Source organism: Eretmochelys imbricata, chromosome 4 (genome assembly GCF_965152235.1).
Source record: "Eretmochelys imbricata isolate rEreImb1 chromosome 4, rEreImb1.hap1, whole genome shotgun sequence".
Classification (NCBI taxonomy): Eukaryota; Metazoa; Chordata; order Testudines; family Cheloniidae; genus Eretmochelys; species Eretmochelys imbricata.
In genome coordinates, this window is record NC_135575.1 from 65,570,094 (window position 1) to 65,595,706 (window position 25,613).

The 25,613-nt window shown below is 39.9% G+C and overlaps 1 protein-coding gene across 4 annotated transcripts in view; it reads left to right on the forward strand.

Moving 5' to 3' along the window:
• The window catches only part of GRIA2 (glutamate ionotropic receptor AMPA type subunit 2), a 113,019-nt gene that overhangs the window by 77,253 nt on the left and 10,153 nt on the right, over positions 1–25,613 (forward strand). For 2 of the 4 annotated variants that reach the window (XM_077814480.1, XM_077814481.1), the window contains exons 7-13: positions 333–340; positions 3,060–3,227; positions 3,531–3,635; positions 4,392–4,502; positions 6,325–6,531; positions 7,481–7,851; positions 12,212–12,410. In XM_077814480.1, the coding sequence (XP_077670606.1) occupies positions 333–340; positions 3,060–3,227; positions 3,531–3,635; positions 4,392–4,502; positions 6,325–6,531; positions 7,481–7,851; positions 12,212–12,410 (1,169 nt within the window). The remainder of the gene's footprint in view (positions 1–332; positions 341–3,059; positions 3,228–3,530; positions 3,636–4,391; positions 4,503–6,324; positions 6,532–7,480; positions 7,852–12,211; positions 12,411–25,613) is intronic. The other 2 variants (XM_077814478.1, XM_077814479.1) reach the window with 1 other exon arrangement.

Here is a 25,613-nt window from a genome sequence, read left to right on the forward strand (position 1 = left end):
GAAGACATAAATGAATAGAGTAACACATTATGTATTCATACTACAAATCTCTGAGCCACTGAAGTCCAGGAATTATTCATCTCCTGAGGAGGGCAAGTTATGTTTGCACCGGTGTGCTCATTTGGACGTTCCACCAAGAGGAAGAAGCTTTAAATAGTATGTGGGATCCCACAGGAGCCCAGATAAATGAGACTGAACCAGTCCATTCCCAGGCTGCCTTGACCATACTCCCTCATTAGTTAGGTTTTGGCATGGCATTAAAGAACTGCAAGTTATCTCCATCTTCCAGAAGAGTAAGAGCCTCCCTGCATCAGGTCTACCCTTTTGGGCAGAACCTAGGGTTGAATCTACTCCAATGACTTGAATATTTATTTATATTCATACACCATAACCTAGGAAATCTTTAGGAAACCTTTATTTATATTGTGTTGTATGCAGCACTTGTTTTCCAAGATTTTGGTTTCACCTATAATATTTTTCTTGTTTAATTCAATGCCATGCAAGAAAGCGTATTCCTTGTCCAGAGCAAATCAAAGCCCCATGAGTTTTCATATCAAAAGTTCAACCAATAAAGTAGACCATGAACATGAGCCTCAGTGAATCTTTTGTTTCCATCTCCTATTATTCAGATGGCTTTATGGATTACTCTAATTGCCACTGAGTTAAATCTTTTGAGAAAATTCACATTAATTAACCAATAAATTTACATAGTTTGAAAAAAAGAAAAGAAACTCCCTCTCCTTTCCCCCCCACAAGATCTAATGGTTTCATATGAAAATGACTTCAGTGCCAGAGCCTGCCTTGTTTACTATTACTACAGCCTTCTGCATGAGTTGTGCTACCTAATGAAAAATTCTCATTAAAATATGAACCATTGAAGCAAACAGTCTATACATTATTGCTTACTGTTTGTGTATATATTTTCAACTTCTAATAACTTATATAGAATTCACTGCATTCACAAAGCTGTAGCTTTATATTATGGGCCACATTTTCAAAAATGGCATCTAACCTGTGTAAACAACGCTTTTGCACTCATTAAATCCACCATCCCAAGAGATAAATTCACACAGATGGACTTGAGGTTATGCACGTCTGTCGGATGGGATGCAATGGATACATGCAATGGATACATGTCCATGCAATGGATACAGATGGGAATTTTCCTGTTCAGTTTAGCTAACCTATTGTGAATGTTAATTAGATTAATAAAATACCTGTATGTGATTGCAGACTTCTCCCCAAAAGTCTCAAAAGATGTCTGTGCAAAACTCTTTGTTTTATGTCGGGCTAAAAACATGTGACACGCTTATGCTGCCTCTCCCTAAAGTGACCTATAAGGCCACTACCCTCTCCTCCTTTAAAACCCACCTTTGCAATGTGCCCATAGTTTATCAGCCAACTCATGTCTTGAAAGGAAGATGGGGATAGCTAGTATATATTCGCAAAAAGAAAAGGAGTACTTGTGGCACCTTAGAGACTAACCAATTTATTTGAGCATAAGCTTTGAAAAGGAGTACTTGTGGCACCTTAGAGACTAACCAATTTATTTGAGCATAAGCTTTGAAGTGAGCTGTAGCTCACGAAAGCTTATGCTCAAATAAATTGGTTAGTCTCTAAGGTGCCACAAGTACTCCTTTTCTTTTTGCGAATACAGACTAACACGGCTGTTACTCTGAAACCTAGTATATATTGTCACCAAATTTGAAATAATTTTGCGTGAGGACACCCCATCATCTCGGGCATTGGCACTCACTGAAGGACTGTCCGGATATGTGGACTCTCTACTCAGACCCTACGCCACCAGCTATCTCCGTGACACCACTGGTTTCCTGAGAAAACTACAATGCATTAGTGATCTTCCAGAAAACACCATTCTAGCCAGCATAGATGTAGAGGCTTTCTACACAAACATCCCCCACACAGATGGAATACAAGCTGTCAGGAACAGTATCCCTGATGTTGCCACAGCACAACTGGTTGCTGAGCTCTGTGACTTTATCCTCACACACAATTATTTCAAATTTGGTGACAATATATACCTCCAGACCAGTGGCACCGCTATGGGCACCCGCACAGCCCCACAATATGCCAACATTTTTATGGCTGACCTGGAACAATGCTTCCTCAGCTCTCGTCCACTCATGCCCCTTCTCTACCTACGTTACATTGATGACATCTTCATCATCCAGACCCCTGGGAAGGAAACCCTGGAAGAATTCCATCACGATTTCAATAGCTTCCACCCAACCATCAACCTCAGCCTGGACCAATCGATATGGGAGGTACACTTCCTAGATACCACAGTGCAAATAAGTGATGGTCATGTTAACACCACCCTATACTGAAAACCCCTGACTGCTATGCCTACCTTCATGCCTCCAGGTTCCATCCCTGACACATCACACGATCCATGGTCTACAGCCAAGCACTGAGGTACAACCGCATTTGCTCCAACCCCTCAGACAGAGACCAACACCTACAAGATCTTCACCAAGCGTTCTCAAAACTACGATACCTGCACGAGGAAATAAGGAAACAGATCAACAGAGCCAGACGTGTACCTAGAAGCCTCCTGCTGCAAGACAAGCCCAAGAAAGAAACCAACAGAACTCCACTGGCCATTACATACAGCCTCAGCTATAACCTCTCCAACGCATCATCAGTGTTCTACAACCCATCCTGGACAACAATCCCTCACTTTCATCCTCCCTGATTGAACTAACCTCGTTATCCCTAGCCTGATTCTTGCTTGCATATTTATACCTGCCTCTGGAAATTTCCACTACATGCATCCGACAAAGTGGGTATTCACCCCTGAAAGCTTATGCTCCAATACGTCTGTTAGCCTATAAGGTGCCACAGGACTCTTTGCCACTTTTACAGATCCAAACTAACATGGCTACCCCTCTGATACGGAATCCCAAAGAATATTTTATCATCCTTTTTATTTTTAATGTATTTTTATCTTTAATGGATTAATAATGATAGCCTTGGAAAATGTGTTGAAGCTTTAATTCCTTACCACTTTTTAATGCATAGTATTTAATCCTTTTCAGTATACATCTGCTCTGACCTATGATGCTGTTCAAGTGATGACCGAAGCTTTCCGTAATTTGCGTAAACAGAGGATTGAGATCTCCAGAAGAGGAAATGCTGGAGACTGTCTTGCAAATCCAGCAGTGCCCTGGGGTCATGGTGTGGAAATAGAAAGGGCATTAAAGCAGGTAGTCTCTCTAGAACCAGTTCTGGAATTTAATGTCTGTATGAAATACTCTGTGAATGTTCTGAAAGAATCTTTCTGCCTCCTAAACTGGACTTTGTTGGTAGAGATTTAGAAGACCAGCATCAATATATCTAATGCCCCAGGAAAACATCTTAGTAATTAAGGTATATACAATTTTTAGGATAAACCTAAATACAGTCTTTATTTTTTTTTTTGCATCAATATCCAATCATTGAAATACAAAATGTATTTTATGGATAAACGAATTTAACTCTACCACTATTTCCATTCTTATTTCACATAGGTTCAGGTGGAAGGTCTAACAGGAAATATAAAGTTTGACCAGAATGGAAAAAGAATAAATTATACAATAAACATCATGGAGCTCAAAAATACTGGTCCCCGGAAGGTAATTTTAATTCTAAATGCCCTTAAAAGTTGTACCCTGCTAAGTGATATGGAAAGGTAGGTGACTGAAAGGTAAGGTATAGTCAACTAAAGGCCATGTTGCAATTAAGATTATTCGTATGATTATATTTTAATGGTCTTGCAGAGCAAAGAAAAAATGTGCCCTGTTTGTTTCTAATAAATATGAGCTTTTATTTCTGGTAAGTACCATGTGAAACTATAGCTTATTTTATTTTAAATAAATTGTGTAATTTGTTTTTCTTTTCTTTGCTGGTTAGAGCAGATAAGTGGGAGCAACTAATCCAAAGAAACATTAATGATGACTTTCTGAACTGATGATGCAGAATACAACTTTTCAGAGAATAACTCTCATTAATGGGTTCTCTAAATGTGACTTTTTTTCTCCCCTACATCCCCAGCCACTCAGAGGAAAGCCAAATGCAGTAGCAGTGAACATTTCTTCCTGATTTGTATAACCTTTACAATGCTGCAGCATGATTTTTATACCAACATCAGGTGATATGTGGCTGAACATTTTAACCTGCGTAGTAGGAAAATTAATATTAAAATTTGTTTACCTGTGCCAAGTTCCTGTCTATTCCTGTCTAATGCTTGCATGTTTATATAGGTAAAGCTGCAGCTACTATAACTTTCTGTGGCATATTTGGAGTGGGTATGGTGTGCTTGAATGTAATAAGATGTTTACATATGAACATTCATATTCACCAGCGTCCATATATCTTACAAACTTTTTCAGATTGGATATTGGAGTGAAGTGGACAAAATGGTTGTGAATCCCATTGACGGGCCTCTTGGGAATGAATCCACAGGACTAGAAAATAAGACTATTGTTGTCACCACTATTTTGGTAAAAAATTTAACATGTTTCTTGTGAGACGGCAATGTATGTTTTAGTATTATAACGAATTGGTGCACCCCATTATTTTAGTTAACTGTTATGCCAATTCATACCTGTAAGACAGAAGACTCTGAAATGCTATTTTTTATGGAGTATGAATGAGAGGACTGATACCATCCAATTGCTGTTAAAGGAAGAATGATCAGTACATGGACTTGCTTTGTAAAAATCAAACAGTTATTTGGTTGGTAAATTATTCAAAAACAGTCTGTGCCAGCCACAAGGAACCAATAGCCTGATTCTGAAGAACTCTCTTCTGAGTGGCAAAACTGTATTATTTATTTTTAAAATCCACTCTCCATACACATTAGCAAATGGAGTTCACCGAATCAGAAAAAAGAGCATTTAGGAGCTTCAGAGCTTTATCTCTAGCCATTTTGAACGTCTGTGCCAAAATGGAGGAATGAACAAGAAACTTAATCTTCTATGTCATCTTAAAAGAACATCATATGCTGTTTGTATAGTAAAAAGAAAAGGAGTCTTGTGGCACCTTAGAGACTAACCAATTTATTTGAGCATAAGCTTTCATGAGCTACAGCTCACTTCATCAGATGAATACTGTGGAAAGTGTAGAAGATGTTTGTATACACACAAACCATGAAAAAATGGGTGTTTATCATTACAAAAGGTTTTCTCTCCCCCCACCCCACTCTCCTGCTGGTAACAGCTTATCTAAAGTGATCACTCTCCTTACAATGTGTATGATAATCAAGGTGGGCCATTTCCAGCACATTTCTCCCTGGATTTGTGCTGGAAATGGCCCACCTTGATTATCATACACATTGTAAGGAGAGTGATCACTTTAGATAAGCTGTTACCAGCAGGAGAGTGGGGTGGGGGGAGAGAAAACCTTTTGTAGTGATAATCACCCGTTTTTTCATGGTTTGTGTGTATAAAAACATCTCTGTATTTTCCACAGTATGCATCCGATGAAGTGAGCTGTAGCTCACGAAAGCTTATGCTCAGATAAATTGGTTAGTCTCTAAGGTGCCACAAGTACTCCTTTTCTTTTTGCGAATACAGACTAACACGGCTGTTACTCTGAAACCTGTTTGTATAGCAGCGATGTCATCTAATTTACACAGCTGCTTAATCATAGATATGTCTTTGGTGAGCAACTAACTGTTCTGGCTGGAAGATTTTTTGGGGAAAATAAATTGGGGCAAGAAGGGGAAAAATCCATTTTTATTGTGAACCTATTATATGTCACCAGATTTTCTGGTGGTAAGAATTTTGCTGCACAGCTCTAGTTTATTGTCTGGACCCCCTAAGTATTTCTGTGCAGTAACTGAATACAAGTATTACCTAGAGATATTGCAATATTGAGGGGGCCGGGTGAGAGAGGTGGCTGCAGAATAGGGAAGAACCCTTTCAGATTTTACAGTTTTAACAAACAAAACCCCACCATCCACACTCAAAACCCCAAACAAAGAAGAGTAAAATAAACAATATATTGGAGCCTCTTCTCTCCACAGTGTATACGTAATCACTGTCAGTGTAATAGGAGTTATTTAAACATCTCTGGGATGGTTATACCTGTAAGTGTTGGCATTTGAATCTGACCATGAAACATATAATTTAAAATGTTATATAAGACATGCTGAACGAATAATCAGAGTTACAAATCTAATGACCCAGAACATTTGTGAGTAAGATGGTTTGGATTTTCTTTTTTCCTCCCTGTCTAAAATCAAATATATTTGTATAATAAGTGCACAGTTATCACAGTTGTCTCTTCATTGGCAAGCTAAAATTCAGTCTTTCTGTGCAGGAATCCCCATATGTCATGATGAAGAAAAATCATGAACTGCTTGAAGGAAATGAGCGATATGAGGGCTACTGTGTGGACTTAGCTGCCGAGATTGCTAAACATTGTGGATTCAAGTACAAGCTCACAATTGTTGGGGATGGCAAGTATGGAGCCCGGGATGCAGACACAAAAATCTGGAATGGGATGGTTGGAGAACTTGTTTATGGGGTAAGAAAACCTTCTTAATAATACTATAACTGATGGTCGTGATGAGTGTGTGTGTGGGAGGTGTTCTCCCTGTCATACAGGAAACTGGTCTGACTCATATTTGCTATGGAGATAGTAGCTTGTTTTGATATGAAAAATTTAAAAATTAAGACATGAAGTTGATTTAAATATGAAAGTTAAATGAGGAGAAAGAGTCTGTATTTTTATCTTTTTTTCCTACAGACACAAGACAATATGCTTTGCTAACATATTTAAGTGCCATAAACTTCGAAAGAGTATGTCTAAAAACTGTAAATGCAATATAACATACATATGTAAGGAGAAGGCTTGGAATAGTCCAATCAGATGGTTGTATATATGTCAGTAAGAAGATTTTTCAGCTATGAATTACTAATTAGTTTACCCTCAATACAGCACTATCATGAAATGACTATTATCTATGTCCCTGATGTCCTATTGAGGAGAGGCTGAGGGAACTGGGATTGTTTAGTCTGCGGAAGAGAAGAATGAGGGGGGATTTGATAGCTGCTTTCAACTACCTGAAAGGGGATTCCAAAGAGGATGGATCTAGACTGTTCTCAGTGGTAGCTGATGACAGAACAAGGAGTAATGGTCTCAAGTTGCAGTGGGGGAGGTTTAGGTTGAATATTAGGAAAAACTTTTTCACTAGGAGAGTGGTGAAACACTGGAATGCATTACCTAGGGAGGTGGTGGAATCTCCTTCCTTAAGTATTTTTAAGGTCGGGCTTGACAAGACCCTGGCTGGGATGATTTAGTTGGGGATTGGTCCTGCTTTGAGCAGGGGGTTGGACTAGATGACCTCCTGAGGTCCCTTCCAACCCTGATATTCTATGATTCTATTCTTCATTTGTGATATGCAATAGGAATGAAGCCATTCCTTGTTAACGATCACATCAGTTATTATTACCATGCTTTGTTTCCTTTACAGAAAGCCGACATTGCAATCGCTCCATTAACTATAACATTGGTGAGAGAAGAGGTGATTGACTTCTCAAAGCCCTTTATGAGCCTCGGGATATCTATAATGATCAAGAAGCCACAGAAGTCTAAGCCAGGAGTGTTTTCGTTTCTTGATCCCTTAGCATATGAGATCTGGATGTGCATTGTTTTTGCCTACATTGGGGTCAGTGTAGTTTTATTCCTGGTCAGCAGATTTAGTCCATACGAGTGGCACACTGAGGAGTTTGAAGATGGAAGAGAAACGCAAAGTAACGAATCAACTAATGAATTTGGGATATTTAATAGTCTCTGGTTTTCCCTGGGTGCCTTTATGCAGCAAGGATGCGATATTTCGCCAAGGTTGGTTACTTGCCCATTTCAGCTTTGTGCATTTTTGGTCTCAGATGGAGTTTCATGGTGCATATATATTCACTTTCAAGAGGAAACTGGTTACTGACTTCTTTCCCAATTTGTTCAAAAGTCCTTGAAATGAAAACAATTGCCATCGGTGCAGGCAAGTGAAATATTTGATCGATATCCTCCTAACGTCGATCATACATTTCCCCAGTGAACTTATATACACCATGCAGAGGCTGTAAAATGCATAAGGTTCCTGTCATTCCATGCCTTCTTGGAGGGGTACCGTGTTTTTGCTGCATATTCCCATTTTACAGTCAACTGTGCATCTGGTTCACACCAACTGGAATGGGAAAAAGGGTAACTCACCACTCATTAGCTACAGAAGCAGCACTTTCCCTCCAAAAACCACTTTACATACCATCTCACATACATATTAACCTATTGTTTTTCCACAGAGAGAGCTCTAGAAATGAAATTTCCTCTAAAGCCATGTGAAGTAGTTACAAACAACTGCTATGGTTTTACATGGCTCAGTTTTATAGGAATTGTGAAGTAAATTGCTAGGATGAAAATGAGGATCTGATTCATTAAAAATACATACGCCTTTCTTGGGGGATTTTCACGTGCTTTATTTGGGAGAAAAGTAAGCACTTTACTTGCCCCACTTTTTTTCTTTTGCAGTTCATTAAATATTCTATTTCCTTTGTGCACAAGTGGTTGGGGCCTTGATTATGCATGTGCCATGTACTTTGCTGAATTACCTTGCTGAATCAGGACCCTACATGAACAACTGAAATATGGCAGTTGGGTTAATGAGAATTAAATCGGTGGAGCCTTCTAACCAGGCTCTGTGAGTTCACCTTCTTCTCAACATCCTAATATAGGAGAGGGGAAGGGTCTGTGTCCTCTGAGTTTCCTGTGTCTAATTACACAGTAATGTATGAATAATTACTTCTGAGCAAAAACAAAATGGAAGATATCAGGAAAACCTCTCGCTGATATGGCAGTTCCCGTGTGCTGTAGCACATTTACTTTTTACCAAGAAAAGCCTATTCTTTGTATTATATGGAGGCTATTAAATATTTTGTTGAATAAATACCTGCAGAAATACTATTTGTGACCATGCAATCGGTCCTCTGCTGGACATTCTATAAAGGAGCATTCCCCATGGCCTGGGCTTGCTTGCTAAAGGAAAAAGGCAGCCTTTCACATTTCTATTGTATGGAAATAAGGTAGCTACTTCTGATTCTGGAGGACAATATGCCTTTGGTGGCCGGGTATGGCTACTCTTCCCAGGGATATAATCACAGACCCTGTCCAGCCAAACGATATATGGCATTTGAGGCTCATCATCTCAAATAATGAGGCAGCTGTATAAATTTCAATCTTTTTCTCTTATCAGGCACCACACTATGAAATTTTAGCTGCATGTAAAGTAAACCAATAGCTGCAAAATTGTTTTTAATGAATCGAGCCCTTGGTAGCTTAACGAGAAAGTTTGATTTAATTTTTTTCACTGCTGAGTAATAAAACATGAGAATTGCTACACCTTGGTTTGTTAAAATTTAAAGACTTTTGTCAAGAGTAAGATTAGCACATTATCATCAAAAAAGGTATATAAAACTCAGATTATTTTGGAGATGTACTTGGAAGATACAGTGTCAGTACAACATTTGAGATTTCCCAATTTTCTTTCTAGTCATAATTCATAATGAAAACATTCAATTCTACAATTATCTCTTTGTCTTTCTATTTATGTATTACTATAAAAATAATAAGGCTGAAAGCTCTTCTATCAATCTGTGTTCTTATACCAAGCCCATTCCTGTGGTTACAGAACAGCCAACAAATTAATTAAAGTAATGACCAAAAAAAAAATCTCTTGGGCTGCTCATCTTCCCCCAAACTGTAGGGAGGATGACTTAGGCTGTGTCTGCACTTGGATATTTTTGCTATTAATTTAGTTCACACCATTGTTATCACCATTTCATTTCCACCAGTGGGAACATTGAGGGGAGCACTAATGCAGACAAATTGCCGATGGGTCCTGGAGTAGTAAATACCGTGACCTGCTCTGAGTAGATCAGATCACATGGCATCCCCCTGGAGCCTTGTCTACACTAATGCTCCTACCATGGCTACTACAGGTAGAGCTGAAAGAGTGGTAGCAGTGGTGGGTAATTTTAGCAAAACTTTCTTAGGACAGGAAAGACCTAAGTGAGCCAAATTTTCAAAATGCACATGCACGCTCTCTACCTGCAAATTCCGACCTTTGTACATGCAAAGCATTGTGTGCAAGTTGGGTAACGGTGTACACAATTGAGTAATTGGGTGCAGAATCACTTGATATGTAGCTGTTAATGCTCATTTGCTTGTATAAATGAGTTATTGTTGGTGCACCACTTTGAAATTTTGGTTCAAAATTAGGTTAAAAAGGAAATTGTTTGTTTTACTAGGGATGGATATTATGGGAAAACTCTGAACATAAATGATAACTGAATAGCTTTTACATGGAAAATACCAGGCAGCTAAAGAAACAGTTGTAATGACTTTGGGCTTGATTCTTCTTACAAAGATTATGGGAGTTTTGCCTGCCTGAGGACTGAAAGATTACACTCATATTTCAGTAAATTATTGCCAATTACATATAATGTGAATTTAACATCACTACCATATAATTAGCACTAGTGTTTTTAAGGACACATACTTTACCTTGCAAATACATAGCACTTATCATGTAATCAACTGTTTAATTATTACCATGCAAACAAAGAGCACTGGGATGATTGCTGTGCCCCAAAAAATGTTTTTTTCAAAGCTGAGAAAAAAAGAGGGTTTGCAGAGTAAAGTCTAGGAACAAAAGGATGGGGTTTCAGAATTTCTCATCTATGGTCCTTTTCAGTAGCATATTCTGGACTATATCCTGCTATTGATTTTTAAGTAGGGCTTCCAATAAGAGAAGCTTGAATGGAGATAGAAATTCAGAATATGTCTTTATTACCATTGGATTTTTTTTACAATAACAATCAAAAACATGATTTGTCTAGAATTGTTTCTCTTTATTTTTGTTCCCAGTTTATAGAGAAAATTTTAGTTTCTAAAATCTCAGAATTATTGTCTGACTTGATATAGTTCTCATGACTTAGTTTAAATTTGCATTTACACTACGGTAGGTTGGGTGATTGGCATAATTTTTTTATACATTACATAGTGCAGATACATTAGCAAAATATCTGAGCTGCAGTTTCACTGGATTTATGGGCTTCCTATGTTCAGATATACTCAGATTTCTACCAAGTTATTAAGCACAACTCCAAAGGTTATGTATATCCTAGTATAATGTATTGCTAGGAAACAATACAGTACTAAAATTGGAAAGTTTAAAGTGTAGGAAACAATACAGTACTAAAATTGGAAAGTTTAAAGTGTAGACTGAAGTTTGACTTTGATGTCAGCATCAGCAAAATTGTATTATATTTTCTTAGTTCTGAAAATCACTGAATTTCTCTAGTAGTGAACTCTAAATTGTTTGATCTATTTTTCTTGAGACCTCTTTTCTTTTCTTGAGCAGGAGATGCAAAACAAAGACCCATAACAGCCCACCTGTTGCAGTTAAAGCGTCAGATTACTATTTAAAACCTGTACTTTTTCTCACCCATTTTACTGTGGTGTCAATTTGATTGTTTCATGTCTATTCCCCAGTTTGCTAAATGCTTGTATTTTCAAAAATAGTTATGTTTATTCTTTAGTTTATGAGAATTCACTTGGCCAAAGCCTATTGCAAATAGTGCTGCCCGTTTCTCAGCATAGATTAATTCCTTCTAATTACTGTATGTCCACAAATCATTGTTTTGTGGATATCAGTCTTTGTCTGAACGTCTGATGAAATTAAGCAATTTTCAGCCATTCAGTTTTTTAAATACATTTGTAGTTTATCTGTAACACTGTTTCATTCATGTCGTTTGATTCCCTTGTCTGTGTTTTCATGTGTCATATACAGGACCTCAAATGAGATGGCATGAAAAGCTTATTTGTTAATATGGCTCACTGTGATTTGAGCAGTTTCATTGCAGGATATTCACATCTCTGAAGAACTGGGGCACTAATTCTCCATAAAGTAAACTCAAGTCTGGAGTCCTGATTTCAGCGAAGTTCACCAGATCTAGTGAAGCTTACAGTCTCACCCAGCAGAACTTTACAGTGAATTAATTTCCTGTTTGATTAGCATGCAGAGCAGCAGTACAGGATAACCTGAAGTACTTCTCTGTATTATAATGCATCATTTGCATAAAACTGATAACTTGTGTTCCTTTTAGGACATTCATTTCATTTTACAAATCCATTTCATACTTGTTATTAGATCCCTGTCTGGGCGCATTGTTGGAGGTGTGTGGTGGTTCTTTACCCTGATCATAATCTCATCCTACACGGCTAACTTAGCTGCCTTCCTGACGGTTGAGAGGATGGTGTCTCCTATTGAAAGTGCAGAGGATCTTTCTAAACAAACAGAAATTGCTTATGGGACACTAGATTCTGGCTCCACAAAAGAGTTTTTTAGGGTAAGAATTTATTCTTTCCTAGCTTTCTGTTTTCATCTTAAATAGTCATTCATTCATCTCACTTTTTTCTCCTAGGTTCTTTTAAAAGGTTTGTATGAAAATGTTATGTACACCTCTACTATATCACAAAAGTAGGGCATTCCTTGTTTATATGGGGCAAAAAGACTGCACCACCGTTTCTTTGTCTAAAGAAATTTAACAATCTGTTTAAAATAAATTTAAAGCGAAAAGTGGCTAAAAGAAGATTTACCTATATAGTATTCCACTGCATGGAAAAAAGCAAGGCCTGAGAGTACAGAACAGCTTATTCCATTAATTTGAGTAGCACAGCAACAAAATATATTTATTTGTATTACAGTAGTGCCTGAGAGGCCCCATCCAGGCTGAACCTTTAATACCATGCTATATTTTTGTTTCAGAACGTATGATACAATTTTTATTACCGTGTCAGCCCTCCAAAAGTAGGTCTCCCAACAGCCTTAAAATCCAAGCTTGATCGAGAAAATCAAACAAACAGGATACTAGTTTTGCTCAGATGAGGAATGTGTGTGCTGTGTTGTGTCTGTGCTCTCTTTGACATGGCAGTGCATGTGAGATGGCAGTGGATTTGAAGAACTACTCTTTGAAGAAGCCATTGTCCTGTTGCCTTAATTCCTTAAATTAAGGTTCTCAAATAAGAATGTAATTGAAGTTAGTATTAATATCCGACTGGAGGTGAAGGGGCAAATTCTGGCTTCCAAAACAGACACTTCAGAAACCCGTGAGAAAGCCACACCAAACCATTTGTATATGAAGATAGTTTCTCTCTGATCCTAGCAATTGAAAAATCATGGGGAGGGATTTTTTTTCAAGGCTTTCATTAGTGACATGGCATAGTAGCAAAACTGTGGGAGGTCATTCAGGATAGTATGAGTTTTCTCTGGATAAGTGCCTGCACTTCCATGTATCATTTGTAGGTCCATGGTCAACCATGCGTACAACCAGCTTGCTAATAGTCTGTGATTAGGGGCAGCGCCTCTTCCTGGTGAGGGCGCTGAGGTGGGCCTTAGCCCTGCCTTACCACTAGGCCCTGCCCCTCTCAATGGCCTTGCCCCTTGTTCCCCTTCCCCCACCCTAAAGCCACACCCTCTGGCCAGGCTGGAAGCCAGAACCGGGCAATGGGTGGCGCTGGCTGCATGCAGCCAGTAAAAGCTGCACGGCTGGGGTGACCCGGCTCCAGGGCTGGTAGAGCCATTGGAGAGCAGCGACTGCAGGGGCGGGGCCCAGAACCGGAGCAGGTCAGTGCGGGCCCCTGTGGGAAGCCCCTGACCCTCCATCTCCCCTGGGCAGCACACCCTGGTGGGAGGGGACACAGGCTGAGAGCGGCTCTCGGGCACCATAGGATCCCCACCCAGGCTTACTTCTCCGCTGCTACTGGAGCTGGGTACATGGCCAGCAGCTGCCACTCCCTCTGCTCTGCATTCAGAGCTCAGTGGCTGGAGAGTGGCAGCTGCTATGGGGAGGCTACGACAAATTTTGGGGTGGCTATGCCCCCCCCACACCCGTCCTCCCAGTGCCACCCCTGTCTGTGATAACACATCGTACCACATACTGGTAGGGACAGATTTGAAGAGTTTCCTTTAGAGTTTCAAACTTGTAAGTTTTTATTTGTTTCTGTACCCATATATGTTTTTATCTTAATGTCACAGTTCACATTTCTTTCTCTTCAGAGGTAATAAACAGTATAATTGCCCACAGTTATAAGGTACCATATTGCCCTTTCTAAGCCCTTTCTTAAGGTGAAAATTCTACAGAGAAAACATATTAAAAACAATAAAAGAACTTACACACATGCCAGTAAGCTTATACTCCCATCTTCAGCAAGGGCTTTGGTAGGATTCAGTCCTTCAAACCACACCAAGGGGTTTTTCTGTGGTCACAAGTTCATAACGGCTGTAAGCTCAAAACAAGCTGTGAATCTGAGTCACTCCTTTATAGAGTTTGGGCCTTTGATTTAGGAGCAGGTAATCAGCAGACACACGGCTCTCCTCACAGCTTAGCTTCAGATGGTTGAGTTTTTACATAACCAGAGGCAGGGGGTGGGAATTTGTATTCACTTCCCCCTAGATATTTCCCAGGAAATCCACTTTACATGTATTGTTCCAAAAAGCTCATTCTTGTCTCCCGCATTGTTCAGTATAGTTCTTTGAGCATCAAGGTCCACAATAATGCATAGCCTTTGTGTTTAATAGGACTCCAAAGATACTTAAATGTAATTCAATAAGATCTGTCAAACATATTGGAGGAAATTGCCATGTCTGTCATCCTGACAAGCAGCAGGTTTGATTATACTGACTGGGGGGGTGGGAGGTCTGTTGGTTAGTTATGGGAGTCAGAAGGCATATATTCTTTTGCTTATTCTACTACTGATTAGTGTGTAACCTTTTGCAAGTAAATCAGACATTTTTACCTTGGTTTCCCTGTCAGTAAAATGGTGATAATAATTGTTACACACCTTTGTAAAGCCCTTTGGGACCCAGGATGAAAGGTGAAGGTTGTTTTTATTATTATTATGCTTTGCAGATTTTACTTTCAAACAATCCACCAAGAAGAGATTTCAGAATGGTACTACTTCATCTTCATCTTCAGTAAAATGTGCCAGTTTATTATTTGCCTTAAAAGGGAAAATGACAGCGCCCAGTGTGCATGGAACATACATGACACACAATCCTTCCCCACAGTCCTTAGACCCCTTACAGTCTAAGTAGACAGACATACAAATTCTGACACATATACCCCAGCTGACCCAGAGAGTGGAGTAAATCATAAAGCAGTGCAGTATTTTCACTCTTGTGAATTACTGCTGCAGCTAGAGCTAGCTGAACAATGGAAAAAACAGTTCTTCTTTGAGTGCTTGCACACGTCCACTCTGTTGCTTTCACAGAGCAGACCCCCCTCTTAACAGAGATGGTCTTAGCATCTCTCTTCCCTTGGATGATCAAATACCCATTTTAGCACATACAGCAATTGCTAACCCTGAAGGGAAAAAAGGGAAAGTGGCATTTTAGCCTCTCAACACTAGAGCCCAGCTCTCGAAGCACCAGCTCAAGTGCTGCAGGACTAGCATTGTTATTGTTAATGAGCACAGTTGCTGTAAATTTTTCCCTGAGTGGTATCTGTTGGGTTGACTCTGGCGCCCTCTGGTGCTGCGCACTGGTATAAAGGGCCCAGCTGACCCACACTCCTCAGTTCCTTCTTACCGCCCGTGATGATCACTGCAACTGCTCTCTGTGCTAAAGCAAGCTATTCTCAGTGGATTTTGTTTCCTTCATTTTTTCTGAATATTTGTATAATTATAGTGTAAATAGTTGATACTCAGATAGTCTAGTTGATACTTCTTCATCCATTAGCAGTTTTTCATCCGCTCCTGAGGCTGAGGCATGCCTAGTCACCAGGCTTCAAGCCCTGTGCCTCATGCAGCAAGGCTATGCCTTTGAGTGACCCATAGTCTAGCTGTTTACAGTGCTTGGGTGAGGCTCACATCAGAGATTGCTGTCAGATCTGTTGTGATTTCAAACTCCCTATGAAGAAGGACAAGGAGGCCAGGCAAAAATTCCTATTCATGGAAGCAGCGGTCAGACCTTCCTCCAAGCTGAGATGGTCGGACATGGCACCAAGTAGCTCGGTGTCAGTGCAGAACACTCCAGTCTCGGCACCACTCACCATCCCAGTGTTGAGAAAGAAGCATAAGAAATGGGGGATGTTCCCCAACTCAGAAGAAGGCTGGGCATGGAGAGCAGAGCAGAGTGTGACACAGATCAGGCCACTCCTCTGCCTCAGCTTCACAGGCGGCACCATCAACTCTGGCCTGCATGCAGGCTCCATTGAGTCCAGTCTCGAATGAGCTGTTGGCACAAGAAGGTCACCACAGCACAAGCGCTATTGTGGTGCAGTTCATTCCAGAGGCATTCACCGCAGCCAGGGACCTAGTGGTGTTCTCAGTACCACTGGCACCAGCAGTACAAAAGTCAGTGGCATTCGTGCCGGTGGGCAGGAGAGAGCACATAGCCCCAACTGCCATCCAGTTCCAGGTCTCGCGGTATCATCCAGAGGGAACCTTCTCTGCTGACAACTGCGCAAGCTTCCCCGCCCTGGGACTGATCTCCAGCACCAGTGGGAACCACATCTCCAACCCCAATTCCACTCAATCCACCTTGAGGCTTCTTAGCTGTTGGGAGCACTGAACAAACTAGCAGATCTCCTCAACAGGTCTTTCTCCATTCACCACGAGTGTTCCCTTCACCTGGACATCATGAAGGTCGTCTTCCTGCAAGTGCAATTTTCAGCACATGTATATAGTTCCTGAGTCAGAAAAAGCAAGTGCATTAATCTATCACTATTAAGCAAAGCGCTTGCATATATACATAGGTACCAATGCTTTGCTGAATCAGGGCTTGAGACGCAAGTTTTGGAACCATGGGTCTTTAAGTCTGCTTTGCAACTTATTTTCTGATCTAGCTCCTCCTGGAAGTATTAGGACTGCTGAATATTCTGCTTTTCAAAGGTCTGTACTGCTACAGAAGTTGGCTGGTAGCTTGGCATCAGAATGCATTCAAATTTGGACATGAGCTTCTGAATTGACTGAAGTTCAGTTCGAGCCTGTGCAGTGATATTGAGAGATTCAAGCTCATTTAAAGCCTTTCTTACTGAATTCAAATGCTGTGCAACTGTTGAACACCATCAATCCTTGCAGACCACCTAGTTTTGGACATCCCATGCAGTGAAACAGGAAGATATTGCATTAGAATTTCCCAAATTTCCTTTGTGAACTGCTACTGAAGGGATTGTATATTTGCTGAACAGTTCCAAAGTAAGTAGTTGCCTCCTTGCATGATTCAGCACAGTCAACACCAACAAAGTTTAGTGTGTGGTTTCCACAGCTAGAGAAAATACAGTTTGAATTATGCTCAAGCAGAACTCCTTGTACACTTTTGTACTTCCCAGCCATATTAGATCCATTGTCATAGGCTTGACCAATGCAGACTTGAAAATCTAACTTAAAACCTTCTAGAATTGCTAGTACTTGAGCAGCAATTTCTTTTCCAGTTTTTCTCATGAAATTATTAAACAAAATAAACCTTTCTTCAATTGAAAATTTTGAGCTGTCTACAATCTTAACATTGAATAACCATAGTAGTCTGTTCCTTGTGAGAACAATCTGTAGTGGCATCAACAATGATTGAAAAGTACTTGACATTTCAAATCTCATCAAGAATTGTTGTTTGTATGAATGACCCACATAGGTCAATAAACTCATTTTGTATGGGTGGGGAGAGATAATGAACTTCCATGCACTTTTGACTCTTCTGTGATTCTCGAACAAGTTTAACATGTTCTGATAAAAGTGGGTCATATTTGCTGAGGAGCTCAACTATGCCTAGAAAGGTTTCAGAGTAGCAGCTGTGTTAGTCTGTATTCGCAAAAAGAAAAGGAGTACTTGTGGCACCTTAGAGACTAACAAATTTATCTGAGCACAAGCTTTCGTGAGCTACAGCTCACTTCATCGAATGCATCCGATGTAGCTCACGAAAGCTTATGCTCAAATACATTTGTTAGTCTCTAAGGTGCCACAAGTACTCCTTTTCTTTATGCCTAGAAAGTTTCCATTTGCATGATCACCAGTACATTGACTGGAACCAAAGAAAGCCAGTCCCCCCTCAGAAAGAAAAAGGATGACATTCAGGATGCTCAAGAAGTTTTTTCAAGTTATTAGTTTCTGTAGAGAGTTCAGTCAATAGTAAATTCTCAACTGAACTTTCAGCTGATGCTGCCCTACTGGCTGATTTCCATGCAACATAGTTTTCTTTGTATGATGTTGAACTCTCATCTGATGGTATTCAGTCTTTCAATTTCCTCTAAGCTCTGTTCATGCTCCATCCTGATTGATCAGAGAGAACTGATGCATTTGCAGCACTTTTGTTCAAAATGAAGCAGGGTGCACAGTACAGAGACTGTTTTTCCGTATGCCAGTATAACCAGTCTCTTTTGCAGGTCTCACCATTTGGAACAGTTTTTGTCAGCAGATGAGTAGGGAAAGCATGATTATCAGCATCTCGTGGAATGTTACTTGGAATTTCAAAACAACTAATTTGAAGAAAAGATTGCATTTGGGCAGCATTACTCTTGTCAATAATTCCAATGTCAGTCACAGTCAAACCTGTAGTACTCATGAATTGCTCTTGCTGCGTAAGATCTGCATCTTCCTGTTGCTGTTGAGTTTCTTGATCATACACAAGATCTTCTGCTGCATCTGTTACTGTTGGCACATCTCCTTCTTGACTACTGTCCTCGTGTTCAGGTACTGGCATTGAAATATCACCTGTTGCAGTTGCGGAGTTTTCATTATCTGTAGCATTGTTTGTTGGGTAAGGTGTGTTTTCCAGTGGTTTGAGAAATCAAGTTATTGGCTTTGAGCTTTTAGCTGCTGCTTCACTCAATTGTCTTCACCGTCTCTTTCTTGCACCACTTTCAAATCATGTCTTCATAGTGATATATCTGGTCAATATGTAGCCTATCCACACTTGAAATATTCTGCTGTAAATATGTAGCTTATCTACACTTGAAATCTTCTATTGTAAATATGTACACAAATGCTGAATGGTATACAAATGCTAAAAAGACTTAAAACGAAGGAATACTAATTAAGAACACAAAATGAAACCGTCAGACAGATTATTATCCTTATCACTGAACCAAAACTCAAGCACACAAGGTATAATATAACAGGCTGAGCTGAAGACAAAGGGATGACATGTATGTAGTAAATACAGACACGGATACAGACAGAGGGATAATGTCCAAAAATTCCAAATGTGTGTCCTCATGAAACTCACTGTACAAGATTGTCCTCACAAAATTTCACCTTGAATCTGGGCCTATATACTACGAAAGCCTATGAGGATGGCCAAGCTACCGAGCTAGGGCTCAACCAACCGACCAACCAGTCACCTCTTTTTAGCTACCATATGAAGATGATAATGAGGAATTCTCACAGATAAACAATTCCTTAGTCAACTAGACGTAAAACTATAAAGACACTAAAATGTAACAATTCTCTACCTTTTGCACGCACTTGATCCAGCATCAGCCACTAGTAGTGGTTTGTTTATATAATCAGCTGATCTGAGAGGACAAGTTCATCACAGTCTAATGTTGTGTCATCAGAACCGATATATTTTTATTGATATTTATGAAAAATGTTAACTCTTTAATATGATGAAATCTATATCAGTTAAGAAAAAAAATGTCTTTTACCAAATCACATCTCTTCTTTGCTTAAATTTGCAGCTCTAAGCTGAGTGTGTCACATTGTGGTCCGATAGGGATGTGCATAAAAACCAGTTGCAAAACTTATCAAATGCCAAAAAATTAACAAGTGTCTGAATTTGAGGCGCCCTTTGAGCTTGAGGCCTAGGCCAAATGGCCCTCCTGGCCCTGGTGAGAAGTTGGGAGAACATTTTCTGCCTGCTGCTTTAGGCAGTTTCAGATCTAAAATAAGCTTACTACCTTTGCTGGAAATCAGCACACAGTAGTGAGATAGTGCTACACCTGGGGTTTGGGTTGCCAGACCTCGTGGTAAGAGCAGGAGTCTGAGTCAAGAGACGCTAACCTGAGTCAAGAACTGGAGATGGGATCAGAAGTGGAAGTCAAGCTAATGGTCAGATCAGGAGTTGAGCCAAGGGTCAGAGCCAGAGTCAGACACGAGGGGCAAAAATCAGGAGCAAGGTGGGAATCAGGTACAGATCAGTAAAGCATGAACAGGAGCAAGTCAGGGATGCAAGTACCTATGAATATGTACAAGTGCTTTGCTTAATAGTGATAAATTAAAGCACATGCTTTTCCGAATCAAGGACTCTATGCAAGTGCTGAAAATTGCACTTGCAATTTTGGGGAGTGCGATTTTGGACCACCAGGTTTTTACATGTCCAAAACTTAGATGTGTGGATGCAGATTAGTTTGCAAATGAAAAACAGAGTTAAAGATTTATAAAGTTAAAGCATTGAGCAGGAAAGTAGGGCTCAGAAGTCAGAAAAGAAGGCAAGGTCTGATGTAGTACCCAGCTAGGAATTCACCCAGTTGCACAGACAATTTGTTGTGCCTCCTTCTGGCTCAAAAAGTGCAGCCAGCCACTCCGTGGGCCAGGCACTCCTCCAATCATGGTTGAGTGGTTGATGCCTCTGGTAGGGTTGGGGTTTCATTAGCCACTCAGTCAACCAGTTACTAACAGGCTGCTGGATGGCAGCTGGGATGCGAAGGCTGCCTGAGAATCTAAGTTCATGACCTATGGATCCTCATAGATTGTCCTACCAGCTGCAGATAGAGCAGAGGCTGTTACTGGATCCAGGGAGGTCACAGGGTGAAGGGGATTCCAACAGTGCTGTCTGTTTCTGCATTAAGGCAAGCAGCAGCAGCATGCAATACACAGACATACCAATGGCAGAAAATCGGGCTTGTGGGAGTACTTTAAAAAAACTGAGGCACAGAGAGGGGAAGTGACTGCCCAAGGTGATCCAGCCGGTAACACCGCAGAGAATGTAACCAGCTCTTCTGAGTCCCAGTCCAGTGCTATCTCTAACTAGGCAACACTGCCTCTACAGTAAAATATGCCCATGCCAAAGCAGTGAGCGTGAAGGGTCAGCCGGACTACAGACATGTGGAACAATGGTGAAACCATTCGTGTACACAGGTCAGCCTTAGCAGCAGCAGCAAACACATGCATCAGTATGACATGATGTGAGTTTGTTGGATCTGAGAAACAACACTCTGCCAGGAATATGCAGATGAATCCACAGTTACAACAGAACAGTGGCAGATAAGCTTTTCTGTTTTCTCTGGGTTTGTGGCAATGGGCAAAACACAAAGAAAGCAGTGGGTAAAAATGGTTTCCCATAAATGTACCGATTTGTATGCTAGTGATGAAGTTTATCTACATTAGAATAAGAATGTGGACAGGGCTGTGATTTTGCACTCCATATCATCTCGTCTCTGTCAAGTGGAGAATGCTATCCAGTGTTTCTGGGCATGGTGATGCAATGGAATTCCACCTTCCATGTGCTGGAGTGACTCCATGAACAGTGTGCAACTACACAGCACATTTATCTCCATAGTTCCACCAAAATCCAGAGAGATAGCAGTCTTCATTGTGCCCCACTGAGTATCCAATATAAGCGTTCTGTGTAACAGCCTGAGGCCCTTCACTGATTTCTCCAAGCTGGTCAGTGGATGTGATGTCACATTAGTTAGGAGACATGATGTCTTACCTTTGGAAAACAAAATCATGTCTGTGGTCCAGCAATACAAATAAAATCACGATAAACCAGGTCTACCTCAGCACAGCAGCAGATGAATAAAGAGACGTAAAGCATGAATATTATAGTATGCAAGGTTAACATTCACTTTGAACATTCCATTAAGCTTTTGTTGTTTTCATGATTTCTACCTGCTCAAACCCTCATTGAAAGCAAATACAAGAGGGACACAAATCTATCCAAAGTCAATTCATTATAGATATGTTTGGTGATATTTGCCCACTTTGTTAATCAGATATGTGTACAACTGATGTGCAAACTAAACTGGTCGGTGTTTTCATTTTCCTTATTTGAAATTGCATTTATTAATGAGTGCAAAGCAGAAGTTACTTTGAAAAGAAAATAAATTGAATGCCGACAGCAGTAATAATAATAACAATTTACAATCCAACATTTACATAAGGTTGTTTAAGAGGTTTTTTTATACCAGCTGCTGTTTCAGTCAGCAATATGGCAAAATGAGGACCAATGTGTGTGTCAGTCCATCACTTCCAGCAGTTGCAATCATTCAAGGGACAAATTATTTCCATGCTGGTACCCCAAATAGAATAGCAAACAGAATTGCTGCATAATAAACTTGTAAGGAAATGCAGCTCAGGGAATGTGTTTGATTATGCACAACCACAAGGTGCTTTGACTCTTAAGGCATTCTCTGTATTATATTTAATCCTTTACACTGTCCTCATCACAATAGGATCTGAAGATCATACAAAAAACAGTAGATCCCCAAAATCTGAGAAGATAAGAAATGTTTTCTAAGGGCTGTTGAAATACCAGCGGAGGATATTTTAAATAGCACATGCATTTCCAGGGCTAGGTTGTCTCTAGTCCTAGATGACCGTGCCAGAGAATAAGAGGGCATGAGGCAGTACCTTATTCTCTTGCACGGACTACTTGTACCATGGTTTTCAACATGAGAAGGGAAATAGGCTCTGAAGAGCAGGATGGCATGGGATGAGATGGAGACTGGATGGAACCTTATTCTGCATATCTGTGCTGGCATAATGGGGGACATACACTGTGCCATTTCTAGATCTGGTGGAGTTTACTTATGCCTCAGAGCAGCGGGGAGACTGGGAAACAGATTTGGAACTCTCTGAGGCTGGGTTGGGGCAGCACAACTAGATGTGGAGATTGGAGTCGTACAGTGTAGACCCCTATGAGTACAGAAGATGTGTTGATGATCAGTAATCGTTCTATTTGTTATTTTCTGTGGTTTACAGAAAAGTCAAGTGAAATAAGAAAAAGTGTGCAATACACCCTTAGAAAGGGAAACATAGATCACCAGATCTTTGAGCTATCTACCCCTTTGCTGGGAAAAGAGGGTTTCACTGCCCAGTTCAAGAAAAGGAACAGCAGTGAAGAAAATGTTAGATGAGGAGAGTGCCAATGTCATCTGCCTCTTCAAACATTCTTTTATTGATTTAAGCAAGTTTGGTTTGGTTTTGTTCATGTTTGACGGAGGAAATAAAAAGGTGTTTTAGCTGAAATAAAAGTGAAAGAAGATGTGGAGCAGTGTGATGGCTGAGGTGCTTTGGTATTTGTACATTATTAATCACTAGGAAAGAAAAAATCTGAGTTTTCTTTGGACTGGAGTATTCAACTTGTCCCATTCTGAACTGTGCTCCCTTGTGTTGCAATCCCAATGTAGAAGTACACATTTTATATTAGAAATAAATACATAGAAATAAATATATAGTAGTGCATTCTGCACTTTTCCCCCTTGAGTAAAGTGTCTTGTTTCTAAAAGCGGCAAAGAGTCTTGTGGCGCCTTATAGACTAACAGACATATTGGAGCATGAGCATTCATGGGTGTATACATGCATCCCATGCATCCGACGAAGTGGGTATTCACCCACGGAAGCTCATGCTCCAATACGTCTGTTAGTCTATAAGGTGCCACAGGACTCTTTGCCGCTTTTACACATCCAGACTAACACAGCTACCCCTCTGATGCTTGTTTCTAAAAGTTATCAGTGGCTTCAGATATGGTTTCCCACGTATGATTTTTTTCTCCTTCATGTTATTCAAATACTTTTTAGCAGACAGTGTTGTGTGGCCAAAGGTCAGAATAATACAGGTGCACATCCCCAAAATGCTTATCTAATTAATATTTCATAAAGTTTTAGAAAACAAACTTCCAGACATCTTTTTCCACAGTATTCCAGCTGTTATTAAGCAGAGTCTGTGTCTGATTCAGGAGGCAAATGTTAGCATAAATTGGTTGTGTGTGACATTACTGTTACCCTAGCCAAAAGTGGATTGTGCTGTGGTTAACATTTAATAGTCAACTGTGCTGGATACTAGTGAGTGCACAAGAGCAAATACTCTACAATTTATGACAATCACATAACATCATAGTTTGAAGACTTTCATAGGTGAAAATGACCAAGCATATGTATGAAAACAGTGTAACAAAGTCTCATTCATAGACATGCAACGTCTGTAATATACAGGTCCCCGTATCAATAGAGTTATTTTAATAAAGTTACTGCAGGAATAATTTAGCCTATTTTTATGTTAGCAATATCTTGTCCTGTCAACGTTTTTAACAAATTAAAAGAAAGCTGATTTTCTTTACGGCAGAACTTTGAAAACAGTGGGTTTGAACTGGAATATCTGAGTAGAGATAAGCTGTGTGTTATGTACCCATGTTGTGCAGGAGGTCAGACTAGATGATCAGAATGATCCCTTCTGGCCTTAAAATCTGTTAATATGATCTGGGGGAATTTAAATTCTGCTGAAACTGAACAATATGAGGCTCAGAAATTCAATAAAGCAAAACTCTCATAGAAAGGCACATTGACTAAAACCTTTAACACTGGTTAAAAGGTTTTGAACTTTTTGCTTAACACTTATGTTTGACACTTACCTCCTTAAATGTTCACCACTTTAAGACAGGTGAAGATTATGGTCAGTACTTCATCAGTCCATGACTTACATATTTACAATCCTTTGTCCCACTTGTCACTTTTTTCAGTGTATGCTCTTGTAGGGAAAATGCTCACCAGCTCAATGGGGTATTGGGTTGTGTGTTCTTCATATTGTTTCCCCTTGATCTTGCTAGAGATAGTAACTTTGTAGAATGACAGTAATTCAGGCAGGTGCTAATAGTGAGTAATGCTCAGCCCTATGCTTTATTTGGGGGATGTTATATATATAAAATCAGGAAATGGCTGACCACTTCTGGTGACTCTTTTTCGATTTGTAGAGGACTCTTTAAGATTTTTATTAAAAGCAAAGCCAGGACAGCATAACCTCAAAATCCACAAAGTTCTGCTCTACTTTTCAGTGTCTCCTTGGAATATTTAACCTATTTTCAGTAATATCCATTAACTTGAGATACATTGGGGTGAAAAATATAATACCGTTCCTCTGTTTATAAGAATTACTGATATGAAAATCAACTGCATATACTAATCAAAACCCGTGGGACAAAATCATTCCTATACTAACCATGCTCAAGTATTGTGCATGTAAGAATCAAACAGTCTGCTTATAAGAATAATTTTGGGGCAAACTGACTACATGTAATATGGTGATCAATCAAGTGCAATGTCATGTAATAAGCCAGTAAAGCTGGTTTGAATTTGATCACATATCTTGTAGCATATATAAAATATAATCCCTGTGTAGAAAAAACAAATTGTGCCATTTATATGTGAGTCAATATGGCAGGAAAAAGAAATAGACTTTCTGCAGATGAAAGACACCACCTTCTGGATTTCAGTGGTAGGCTTCCAAAGACCAGACAAAGAGATGCAGTTCAGAAATTGAGCATTCCACAAGCTACATTATCTAAGATTCTCAAGGACAGGAGAGCAACATACAAAACAAAGGAGACAGAAAAAGAATA